The sequence below is a fragment of the Manis pentadactyla genome, chromosome 5, assembly GCF_030020395.1.
Source record: "Manis pentadactyla isolate mManPen7 chromosome 5, mManPen7.hap1, whole genome shotgun sequence".
Lineage (NCBI taxonomy): Eukaryota > Metazoa > Chordata > Mammalia > Pholidota > Manidae > Manis > Manis pentadactyla.
This window is the reverse complement of record NC_080023.1, coordinates 20,631,637-20,644,303: the sequence shown is the minus strand read 5'-3', so window position 1 is coordinate 20,644,303 and position 12,667 is coordinate 20,631,637. Positions and strand designations below refer to the sequence as shown.

General features: G+C 42.8%; 1 protein-coding gene across 1 annotated transcript in view; it reads left to right on the top strand.

The window, feature by feature from the left end:
* The window catches only part of SEL1L3 (SEL1L family member 3), a 94,787-nt gene that overhangs the window by 26,812 nt on the left and 55,308 nt on the right, over nucleotides 1–12,667 (top strand). The window contains exons 6-9 of the mRNA XM_036900543.2: nucleotides 271–329; nucleotides 6,939–7,071; nucleotides 8,914–9,046; nucleotides 10,588–10,728. Of these exons, the coding sequence (XP_036756438.2) occupies nucleotides 271–329; nucleotides 6,939–7,071; nucleotides 8,914–9,046; nucleotides 10,588–10,728 (466 nt within the window). The remainder of the gene's footprint in view (nucleotides 1–270; nucleotides 330–6,938; nucleotides 7,072–8,913; nucleotides 9,047–10,587; nucleotides 10,729–12,667) is intronic.

Sequence of the window (12,667 nt, the reverse complement as noted above, 5' to 3'; positions counted from 1 at the left end):
ATGAACCTGTGGCTTGTAGTTTGGAAGTATCTCTAACTCTTTGGAGGAAATTGCTGATAGGTACTGTTACCACATCAAGTCACTTGGAGAAATTAAATTTTTTAGCTCTTTAATTATAGTCAGGGAAAGTAAAACTGTTAATTTTATTTTTGCAGAAACTGATCAGGCAAAAGAGTCTATCCCACTTTATGAGTAATTTATGCCCAGAACTGTATTTATGATGTGGGGTGTGGAGTCATAACTGATCCTTTGCTATCTCTCCCAACATAGATAGTAGTAACCACTACCACTGGACAGGATTTGAAAAGCCACCACAATCAGACCATTAGGTAAGTGCAAATTTTCTTTTTTACTCGAAAATTTGTTGGATGAGGCTTAAGGAATCCTCACACGCAAATGTTATTCCCCACCTCCTTATGCAACTTGCCCAAGTGTGGAATGTGGCCAATCTGCTCTGCGGCTAGTCTTTTTTTGTTTATAATTTTTAAGTTAAAATTTTTTGTCATGGATATGTTTATTTATATTTTCTTAATTGAAACATAGCTGATAGAGAATATTATATTGGTTTCAGGCCTACAATGTAGTGAGTTGACAATTATACGCATTATTGACTGCTTACCACCGTAAGTGTAGTTGCAGTCTATCAACATACAAAGATATTGCAATATTATTGACTGTATTTCTTGTGCTGTACGTTCATCCCCGTGACTAATTTATTTCATAATTGGAAGTTGGAGGCTCTTTATCCTCTCCACCTTTTTTGCCTGTCCCTCTAGCCCCCTACACTATGGTAAACACCAGTCTGTTTTCTGTGTTTATGAGTCTATTTCTGTTGTGTTTGTTTATTCATTTGTTTTGTTTTTTAACGTCCACAAACTCTGTTTCCCCCACAACCTTTTTCTCTAAGCAAGAGAAACTACTTCTCTTTCCAGATTTCACTGTAAATTCTTCCTTTCGTGGCACTTTATAATTCATTTTCTTTGAAAATTATCTTCTGCAGAGGAGTCTGAAAAATAAATCAAGGTATTAATGCTGCTTATTGAGAATGGTTGGTAACTTTGGCCATGTATAAAACATAAAAGCAGACAATGTTCATATTTATGTTTATAATCTAAATTTGAAGCATATACCACTATTGATATTGGTGTAACTTTTCATCCTTATGTAACCATTCTCCACAAGAGTTACAGAAATTGAGAATTGGGTCTCTTGCCTTGTATTTCATAATTTTTTAATTTGCTTCTATATCCCTGTGTGACGGTGGGTTTTGTTGTGGCAGAACTATGGGGCAGCCTTTTTCAGGAACTCAGGGTGCCTCAACATAGCTAGATAATATACATATAATCAAATATTTTAGAATAAGTATAAAGAACAGAAACAAAAATTACAACTTTCTATGTATAATTTATATATCTATGAATAATAGATACATACCGTCTTTGTATGTATAATATAAAAAATGTATCAGGCCCTTTGGCTGGGGGAGGGAAGGCTCATTCTCTGTCTTTTTTGCCATTTCACTACACCCAGCAGAAAGCTGTCTCTCCAAACAGCTTCCATGCACTCAGAATCCCCACACAATCCAAATTTTCCTGGAAACCAATTATTTAATAAAGGAAACAAAGAGGGATGGAGACAGGAGAATAGAGAGGCATATACTCTCCTTCCCCCACCCCATCAATCATTCTTGTTTACATTTAGGTCAAACTGATTTTTTTCAGGCTCTGGGCACATAGAACAATTCTTAATTTCATGGCCAGATTAAAGGATTAGAGTTATATGGGAAGCTTGAGAAGTGTTATTCCTTAGCCTGCAAAAAGAAGGTAAGGGTGACTTGATATCTATATTGAAGCAAAGAGGCTGAAGCCTAAAAACAGAGCAGAAGTCTTAAAGGCCTCCAAGTGGATTTAGACTGGTCAGAAAGTTCAACAGATATGAATTTTGTTATATAACAGGTGGCCACAGGCTCTTTTTTGGGGTGTTCAAGAACAGGAAAAGCCTGGGTGTTCACTTTGGTCAAGCAGATGCCATGTGTCTCCTTTAGAAATCCCTTCTGGTGGCTTGATCTGGGAAGCAGACCCCAGAAATGAAGGGTTCAAGCATTTTGGAATGTGAAGTCTAAGCAATACCTTTTTCTTTCTACCCTGACACCTACCTCCAACCCATGACATTTTTGACAACCAGGAATTTCCTAGACTCTTTTTCATAGTCTTTGGAAGGTTTTCCTTTCTTAAATCCCAGAAACTGAGATGCTAACAGGAGTGAGTCCTAGACGGAGAGATCACAATACGATCCAGGGCTGGGACTGGCGTGAGGGGAGAGAGGCACATGCCTTCCACATAAAATTCAGGAGATGTCAAAAAAACTCAGTAATTGTATTTGTTTGCTAGGATTGCCAGAATAAATACCACAAACGGAATGGCTTAAATGTCAGGAATGTATTGCCTCACAGTTCCAGAGGCTGGTGGTCCAAGGTCAAGGTCAAGGTGTCAGCAGGGCCGAGTTCTCTCTGAAGCCTCTAGGGAAGGATCTGTTCTAGGCGTCTCAGCCTCTCTCCAGCTTCTGATAGTTCCTTGTGTCATGGCAGCATGCCTCCAATCTTTACAGGGCATTGTCCTGGGGTATGTGTATGTGCATCTGCGTCCAAATTTCCCCTTAGTACAAGGACACTGGTCATATTGGATTAAGGGCCCCACCACCATGCTAGTAGGCCTCCTGTGAACTAATTACATCTGCAGTGACTCTATTTCCAAATATGGTCACATTTCAAGGGACTGGGAGTTCAGAGTTCAACATATGAATTTTGAGTGAGACACAGTTCAAATTATAACAGTAATCATGATTAATAACATTTAATACAATATTTTTAAAAATCAAAATTAATGTAAAGAATCAATGATGAACAAAACATCACAATTTTAAGTAAGTACAGAATCAGTGTAATTGTATAAGATCCCAGAGATGAGGACTGATTTTCAGGCACATGTTCATTCAGCATCCCACTGAAAGCATTGAAATGATTCCCTACCCCGTAGTACTGGCAGTCCCGAGACCCAGCAGTGCCCCCCCAACACCAACTCAGCTGCTCTTCCTGTATTCCTGGGAACTCACCCATCAATAGGAATACTAAGATTTAATGCCAGGCCTAGGGGTTAGGTATTTGGAATCTCATCCATCAGAGATTTCAGAGTGGCCCAGCCAGTGAACTAAACACCAAATATTTCAGAAGCTTATAGGTGTTACAAGGAGAGCCTCTTACACCTTCTGTTTGTTTGTTCTTGTACTTTGAGCATAGTGATAACTGTTAGCCCACAAAGGTGGAATAGGAAGATCAGTAATTAAGTGCTCAGCAGTACCGTGCTTGTACATGAATGAAAGGCTGCCCGTAACCCTCGGTGACAGGTAACAACTTCAGGCATATATGGTGTTCATTCATTCAGTCTTCATTCATTCATCCAATATATTTTCATTCATCCAACACATCTGTCATTTTCCAGACACAGTGCTGGACTCTGGGAATAAAATGATGAACAAAAAGAATACAATCAGTACCTGCCTTCATAGAGCTACAAAACCTAGTCCGGGAGACAGATCTTAAACAAATACACAAATAAATTTAAAATAACAAACTGGTGAATTCTGGGAAGGATATGAATAGATGGCTTGAGAGGATAACAAGGGGTCATAATTTAGAGCAGGTCCTGAGGAAGTGACAATCAAGATGAGCATTACTGTAAGGGGTGAGGGGCAGCCAATTTGGGGCTTGAAGTTCCCCTGCTAACGAACTCCCGAGCCGGAGCAGTTTCCTGATTCTGAGTGTGGCCTATTTTACAACGCCGGCTATGCTCCTGGGCTGCCACTGCTCCACGGCATATACCAGGGTGCTCTCCTTTGTCCAGATAAGAGGATAGACAGTTTTCCAGGGTGTCAGAGGTTTTTGAAAGGGACTGGCTTGGACTTTGGAACCGTCTAGCTCAGCTTTTATGTCAGCAAAGTTGATGACCATCAAACAATGCACAGTACAAGGGATCTCTTGCAATGTTTGTGCAGCCACTGAGAATTTTAGAGCAGAAAAATGTGGAGTCACTGATGTGGATAGAAACTAGGCTGGAGAGGTCTTCTACTTAGTTGTATTATAACAGTGATAAAAAAAAAATTACAATCTGGTACCATAGGGACCGAGTAATTCATTTATTCATTATTCATTTCTTCAGTTAAAGCAAAGACCCATTAAAAAAAAAAGATGCTGTAAACATTTATTCTAATTAAAAAAAAATACATATGTACATTCATTTGCCAATCTTTCCAGATAGGACTTTTTCTTCGATTAGGAATCTGAGGGATTCCTGGTGGTCTTTTGTACATATATGGTACCCAAGTTCTGTTTCTTCCAAATGAAAAGAAAACAAAGACACTTGTGAAACTGTCAGAGCCCAAAATCCATCTGGATTTCAATTTCTTTTCCCAAAAGTTTTCAGTTGTCCTGATTGCATGACAGTTTTTTAAGTCACCTTCTTGATAGTCTACCCCAAATACTCAATGTAATTTTTACAAAATAAGAAACTCTTTCTTCCCCATCCATATTTTATTGAATAACATATTTAATTAAATCGTATGATTACAATGCTCATACAATTGGCATTAACACATCTGGGAACAAACACATCTTCCTCTTACTAAGAATGCAACTCAAGAGGTGGCAGCCAACAGTCCAACAGTGGATTAGGTAAATAATAATTATAACCGTAGTTAACAGTTATGGTACTTACTATGTGTCAGACACTGTTCTAAATGCTTTGTTAAATATTAGTTCATTTTACCCTTGCAACGACCAAGTAGGTAGGTACTGTTATTATCTTCATTTAAAAAATGAGAAGACTAATGCTCCCAAGAGTAGCCTCCAGCCACTGGGGATCCAGCCTGCCATAGGGATCGGCTAGCAGGTGAGTTGGTAAGTTGGGTAAGCAAAGTTCCATCAAGAGGGGTTCTACGCGGAAGCATTGCTTCATAGCCACCAAGTGCCAGGTACTGTGTCCTGAACATGGTTGCACTATTCAGGTCTTCCTAAAGTCTTGAAAAATAGGATCACTTCACAGCCCTTAGACATAGTAACTTTGTGGCTCCACCTGACAAAATGGGAAGAGACCATTATCATCTTCTCATGGCCTTCCCAGCTTGAGATTCTGGAAAGAAAAATATTAGCTGATGAAGCACTTCTTTTCCATTTCCGTGGCTTCCATACAAAGCTGATTTCTGAGTGCTCACTTTGGCTGCGTCAGCTGATGTTATCAAAGAGTGTTTTTTCCTTTACCCTTTTGTCTTCCTCTCGGCCAGGGGCGCCTGCTCAGGGCTGGGTTCCTTGCTAACAGTCAGTGTGTCTCCTCTTCCAGGATAACCCCAAGTCCCGTGGCTTCTCTGCCCTAGCTGCTGGTAGCTTGCTCGGTCCCCGGTGGCATCACCCTGGCCCGTTGCTCTCGCAGCTTGCTGGGCTCCTGGCGGCCTGCCTGACATTCTGTTTTCTTTCCTTTGCTTCCATCTGCCCTCATGCTCCCTGGCTCTCTCCTCTTTGCCTGGCTTCTCACTTGATGTTTGTCTTGACCACCCACCCCTTGCTGTTCACATATGTTCTGATTGCACCTTGTTTACCCATTCCTATTTTAATTTTTAGATAGGTAATAAAATGCACATGGTTTAAAAAAATCCAAACCATATGAAAAGCTGTATAGTTAGATGTCTTGCTTCTAGCTCTGCCTCCATCCACTCTATCCCCTACCCACCCTTCCATGGAGAAATATTTGTATTAGTATCTTGGTTATACTTTCAGAGGTGTTTTTTTTTTAATGCAAATTCCAAAAAAATCCATTCTCCTTTTTGTTGGATAAAAAGTATACTCTTTGAAGACAAGTAGTGAGTCTGTGGCATCTTACTACACTGATGGACAGTGACTTTAACGGGGTGTGGAGGGGACTTGATAATATGGGTGAATGTAGTAACCACATTGTTTTTCATGTGAAACCTTCATAAGAGTGTTTATCAATGATACCTTAATAAAAATAAAAGGTATACTCTTTGTTCTGCACCTTGTTATTATTTTCAGTTAACAGGATGTTTTAGACAGAGTCCTTTGTCCCTTTTTTTAAAGCTGTAGAGTTAAAAAGCTCAGGTCCAGGGTCCCTTGGATGGATGTGGGCCAGTCCTCACTGATAGACACCTGGGGTTCTCCAGTCTTTTGTGAATATAAACAGTGCTGCAAGTAAAAACTTTGTGCATTTTATTCATGCCGGCCCATTTTTTCCCCTCCCTTTTCCTTTCTGATCCTTCAAGTCTTTCAGGAGGAAATGGACTTGAAGCACATTACTTGTGCTGACTTCTGGCCTTTGGCCAAACCCTTTGACCATGCTGTGGCCTCCTCCTCCTAACTCATATTTACCTCAGTCCTTATCTAATAGGATATGTTGCTCGTTTTCCTCCACAGCTGCCTTCAATTCATTCAACAAGATTTTTTTCCCCTCTTTTTGAGCAAAGTATTTCCAATTAAAGCCAGCAGTTCCAAATAATTCCAGTGATTCCAAACACTCTCACCAGTACCAATAGCTGCTGGTATGGATTAAGTATTTACCATTGCCCAGGCACTCCGCTGGATGCTGTACACCTTTGAATTTCACTTCATCTTTTTAGCAATTCAGTAAGTGAGGAACTAATTTACTAATGTGAAACTCAGTCTCAGAGAGGTTAGGAGACTGATCCAAAGCCACACTGCTAGTAAACAGCAGAGCTGCAATCCTAGCCCAAGTCTGCTTGACCACACTGTGGTCCCGGGCTAGAACTCAGAGTGAAGGGCTTGGGGAGACCTGGGATTTTAAATCAAGGAGGATCGATGAAAGCATCTCTTTTTAAAAAATTTGGCTCAAACTCAGAACTCCTTTGTTCTTCTCTAGCTTCCGGGAAGATTTCCATTATAATGACACGGCTGGATACTTCATTATTGGCGGTAGCAGGTATGTGACTGGCATTGAAGGATTTTTTGGACCCCTGAAGTACTATCGCCTCCACACTCTACACCCAGAACAGGTGAGCCTAGGGGATTAAGGAGACATTTCAGATACTCATGGGTGATGGGCATGTGGCTCAGGGGCTTGGAACCCGGGGTAAATGACAGACTTATCCAGGCTGGACTTTACATCGGCTCTGTCATCCAACATAATTAATATTGAGGCTTTCCCCCAGCAAAGACGATAATAGATTTCTGTTAATGTTTGGTTCATTTAAGACTCATAAAATGGAAACCATTTGCTTCCTCTGTTTTAATAACTACTAGCTTAATTATAGAGTAGATTTTTATCAGGCTGTTGCCTATCCAGTGATTACGCTAATGAAAGGAGAAAATCTTAGTTATTTGGTAAACCTTCTTTTATATGCTGTTATTTAAAGTATCAGAAGAGGAGACACTCGAGCAGATTAAAATCTTGGTTCCTTTCACTGCTCTCTTCGAAGGGAGGCTCACACTGGGGTGGTTTGGCTGCATTGTAGAGATCGCAGAGGGCTTTGGATTCAGAACAGAATCTACTACACAGTGACTCACATCTAAAACCCACCCACACATGGGATTGTCCAGCTCCCCAGGCCGGCTCAAGCAGGGCTGGTATGGGGAGAGGAGGGCTTTCCTACGAGGGACCTGCATAGCCATTGTTTCTTCTGCCTTGGTACAGAGCTCACCAGACACCTGAACAAGGAACATTCTTACATTCCTGTGACTGCGCTGGTTTGTTCTGGGAAAAGCAGGAGTCACTAGGAAGTAAATCAGAAAAATGTCCTACCACCCATGGGAGCATCTTTAAGCCCCTATTGAGAGACCTGTACGAAGAGGGAAAGAATGAAATTAATTTATTCATTTGTGCAGTAGATACTGTGTTCCTACTCTGTGCCAGGCTAGGTGTTGAGGTGTTCAAGATGAACTAAGATAGTAACTTTCAAATTTTTTTTGAAGGTGGTTCACAATAAGGAATCTATTTCATATCATGAACAGTAAATATATGTACATACACACATATACATATACATACACACACACACACACACACATATATATACATACAAATACAAATACATATATATGTAAAGCACAAAACCAAAACAAAAATTCACCAAGACTATATACTCTTGCTACATTAAATGTCCTCTGATATTTTGTGTTCTACTTTGTAAAAAAAAATAAAAATAACTGCTGGTTACAACCCACTGAAATAATTTCATGATCCTCCAATGGGTCACGTGTTTTGAAAACCACTGAGTTGAGATAAGGTGTTTGTTCTTGAGGGGCTCCCTGTCTGGCTCTTAAACACATTGTCATGAAAGACTGCAGTACATGCTTTACTTCAGACTTTAATTCAGACGTGAGCACAGTGTTTGGGAACCCTGAGGTGGGGACATTCGCACAGACACATTTGTGAAGGTGGGCTGCTAGGGAAGTCGCCCTGAAGCAGTGACCATGGATCTGGCTCCTGGGGTTGAGGAGACTGCCAAGCAGGAGAAAATGGGAGGTGGTCTCCCAGGCAGCAGCCCAGCACAGGGAGACAGGGCGTCCCTTGGGAATAGAAGAGGCAATGAATGTGAATTTCTAAGGGCAGTATAGGTGCGGGGAGACGAGGTGGAAGCCTGGTCTCTGGGAAATCTTGATATTTAGGAAGCTCTGCAGAGGAGATGATGCTACAGAAAGAAGCGAGAGGGAAGCGGCCAGAGCTGGTGTGTCCTTGAATTAAGCCCTCCCTTTGCAAATCCGGAGTGGATGATCGGGGCGCAAACAAGCCATCTGGTGATACCAATGGGCGAAGGAAGTCAAGCCGGACGCAGCCTCATAGGTATCAATGGGTGTTTGATGATGATATTTGTTCATTCGATTTTCTTACCTTGTAGATTTTTAATCCCCTCCTTGAGAAGCAACTTGCCGAACAAATCAAGTTATATTATGATAGGTGTGCTGAGGTTCAAGAAATACTGTCTGTGTACACATCCAGGGTCGAGCAAGACAGCGGGAGGCAAGAAGCATGTGAGTGTCCAGCTTCGGGAGAGCACGGTGTAGCTCTGGGCATTTGTGTCAATACGTGTTTGCCTTCTCTTTCTAATGGGGTTAAAACAGAACATGTATAACCTGACCAATGGGGACAAATATGACCTTGATCCCTTCACAGATGATGCGAGTGAAAGCGCAGATTCCGTCTGGGGTCCAGCAAGACCAGCAGCCAACAAGAACCCAAACTTTCCTCAGAGCTTCAACCACACGTGATTTAGCTTAAGAATACAAATGAGTGTTGTGAGCCTCAAATTACATTATTCCCATCTGCAATGGGAACCTAGGCCAGTCTAAGAAAATGAAAATGAATTGGAAAATAAATTAATCATTAGGAATGTTTCCCCATCGGTGCACTGTTGTTGTGGGCCATTAATATCTGAATATTAGCTTTCAGAAATGTTGAACAATGACTTTGTTGTTTAGGGCTCCGTTTTATTTTTTAAATCCTTGAAATTGATTCATTCTGGGAGACCTTGGTAATTTTCAACAGAAGGAATGAATTTCAAATCGACTGCTTTCGTGCCAGCTTCTGTCTGCGCTGACATCCTTTCACCCATACAGGGAGGGTGTTGACGGTTCTAAAAGTTGGTCCCGTCTTGTCTTCTGCTGTCCCAGCTTGGATCTAGCACTTACAATGTCTCTGTGCTGTAGATCTTCTTGCTTCATATAATGGCACTAGAGTGAGTCACATATGTTCCTTCTGGAAGAGACATTCCTCAGGGCCTTTGCCATCAGCACAAGAGAGTTGAGAATTTCAGTCTTGCCCACATATCTCACCATCTCCAGAGCTGAACTTCCCATTCTAGGCTATGGAGGGATGGACACATAGTGAACCCAGTCCAGTAGGGTTCCCACAAAACAGTCTCAGGAAGTGTTTAGAGGTGGTGATAGGTAAGGGTGGAAAGGCAGGATTTCTGCAATTTAATTTAAGAATAGGCTGTACTGGTCCCCAGCTGCTGCTTTCACTGCTGAATCATCCAGAAAATATGATGCTGTCAGAAGTGGGTGGGGGAAGATATATAGGAATAGTAATATCCCAAGCAGGAAAGAAACTGATTTTGATAACTGATGTAATTTCAGGAGAGATACCTGAGCTGGAAGGCCAGCCTTGCATGCTGATCTGTTTGGTGGCACCGGGAAAATTTTCCTGACACCTACTGCCTTGCCTCCCTGGGGGTCCTGGCGCTTTGCTCCTCAACTCACACTGCCAACAAAATGGCCTAGATATTGGCCTCCTGGGGACCAGCCTGAGGCCAGCTGCTCTTTCTGTAGAATTATTCAACAGCCATCAGCAACTTTGGCACATTTCCCTGGGCCTTGGCTTTGAATTTGTGACCCTGAGGCAAAGGCATCGGAGCCAATTTCAAATCCCTAATGCACCCAAATCAACATACAGTAACATTAGGTCGGACCTCTTATTTCTGTAAGGGAGTTCCTTTAAGGAAGCCATGATTTAGAATGGGGAGACTTTTCCTCTCCTAAGGTGGGGTCGTATCTTATGCCTCCCCGTGCTGCAGGTGAGCTGCGGAACTCCTACCTGGACCTGAAGCACAGGTACGAGAGCCTCTCCACTTGCAGAGCCCTCCCCTGGGAGAAGGAGCTGAGAGACCAGCACCCCAGCTTGTTCCGGGCCCTGCTAGAGATGCATTTGTTGACAGGTAATTGTGCCTTGGCCTCATCTTGGATGAGGCCATTTCTCTGTATTCCCTTGTCCTCTTCGATGATTTATGCCCCAAGGTTATTTTTAACCCTAGTGTTCTAGCTTTCCTTCAGATTTAAATTCTGCCCTTCTATGTCCACAAAGCTCAGGATGTCTCTGCATATTTCCAACACTAAATACAAAAACTTAAATTCACAAACCGCTCAAGCAATGCCTTATTTAAAACCAAGGCCATAAACGATGGCTGGCAGCCAGAGCTGGCCACCAGATGTGATGGGTTTGGCACATTCAGTATTGTCAGTTAAAAAAATAATCATTTATCAGTACCTAAAAGCTTGTATAAAAAAGCAAATTTTTATCTTTTCTTGAACAATCCAAAGATCTGGCAACGCTGGGCCTCCCACATGGCAGCACCCTGGAGGTGAGTGGTTGGCACAGGGAGTGAAAGGTATAGAGGGGATGAAAGGAAAAGAGGGAAGAGATGAAAGAAGAGAGGGAATGTGAACACAACAGTCCAAGTAGGTTTACTGCTGAACCTGAGAGGGGCCCCCCTGTCCTGGCCTGCAGAACGAAGGAAGAGAGTCGGTAACAGGTCAAGAGGCGTTTTATGGCCAGGGTTTTCGGTGGGATCTTTGAGGGGAGGAGTCAGGGGAAAGGTGGGCTTGTGGCTTGCTGACGTGTCCTCTGGAGGATGCTTGTAGCCCAGGTGAGATGACACCTAGGTCTCTGTGTGATGGTGGGTGGGCTTATCCAAAAGGTGGTCCTCAGGTCCGGATTCTATCAGGGAGGTCTGTCCATCCACAGCCTCTGCCCTCCATTTCAGTGCCTCCTCCCTAATTCATGGATCATACCTGTGTGGGCCCTTAGGCACTTGAACTTGGGACCCCTGATTTGAAGTAAACCTTAAACAGCATCTCAGAATCTGTGTGTACTTCCCAAAGTGGCCAGCTTCTCCTTTGGCTCATTGTGATTTGGGTTTGTTTAGGTAATTAAGTACACACTATAGAGCCACAAGGAATCTTAAAACCATGTCCATTAGGAAAAGGACAGAAGCTAGAGATGTTCAGCCCGGGGAAGCGGATGCTGAGGGGGTGGTGTTAACCATCTTCGTGGTTAGGGGCGACCTGTGTGTTCCTCATCAAGGCAATGGAGAAACCCGCCTCTGCTTCATGTAAGAACTTCCTAAGAACAGCAGTGTCCAACAGAATAGATTCTCTTTGAAAATAATGACCTTCCCCACCCCCATCGTGAAAGAATGCAAGCTGTACAGGATATTTCATCTTTTGTTCATTTGGTCCTTACTGAGTGACTGCTCAGTTTCTTGGCTAGACTTTACAGATAAGGAAAATAACACAAAGTCCCTGCCCTTGAGGGGTAGACTTGAAGGCAAGGGAAAATGGTAATGCATTTTTAATAAAAGCTGCGGGAATATGTGGTGAGGGCACAAAGAAGGGAGTGGTCAATTGTACCGGGAGGCTGTGGTGTTCAGGGAAGCTTCCTAGAGGAGGTGACACTAGGCTTGATACTTGAAGTGTCAGTAGGTGTTTACCAGATAACCAAGGTGGGGATGGGCATTGCAGACAGAGTGGGGGCAGAGTGGTGGGAATGGCACAGCATTTTTAATGATGTGCAAGGGTTTGGGGAGGCAGGAGAAGGCCTGGCGAGTGATGATTCCCAGTAGAGCTCAGATACCATCCTGAAGAGTGTGGGCTTTAGCTTGTAGGTAACAGGGACCTGTTGAAGGGTTTCAAGCAGGGCACAGAAGAATGACCAGATTGGGGTTTTTGAGATCGCTCTGGCAGCAGTGGGAGGGTGGGAGAGGTAAACTAGCAGGTGTGTGGAGTTGGAAGCAGGAGTCCATTGCCATGGTCTAGGAGGAGAGGATGCAGGCCTGGATGGGACTGGGTGGCGGAGATGGAGCTAAAGGATGTAAGAGG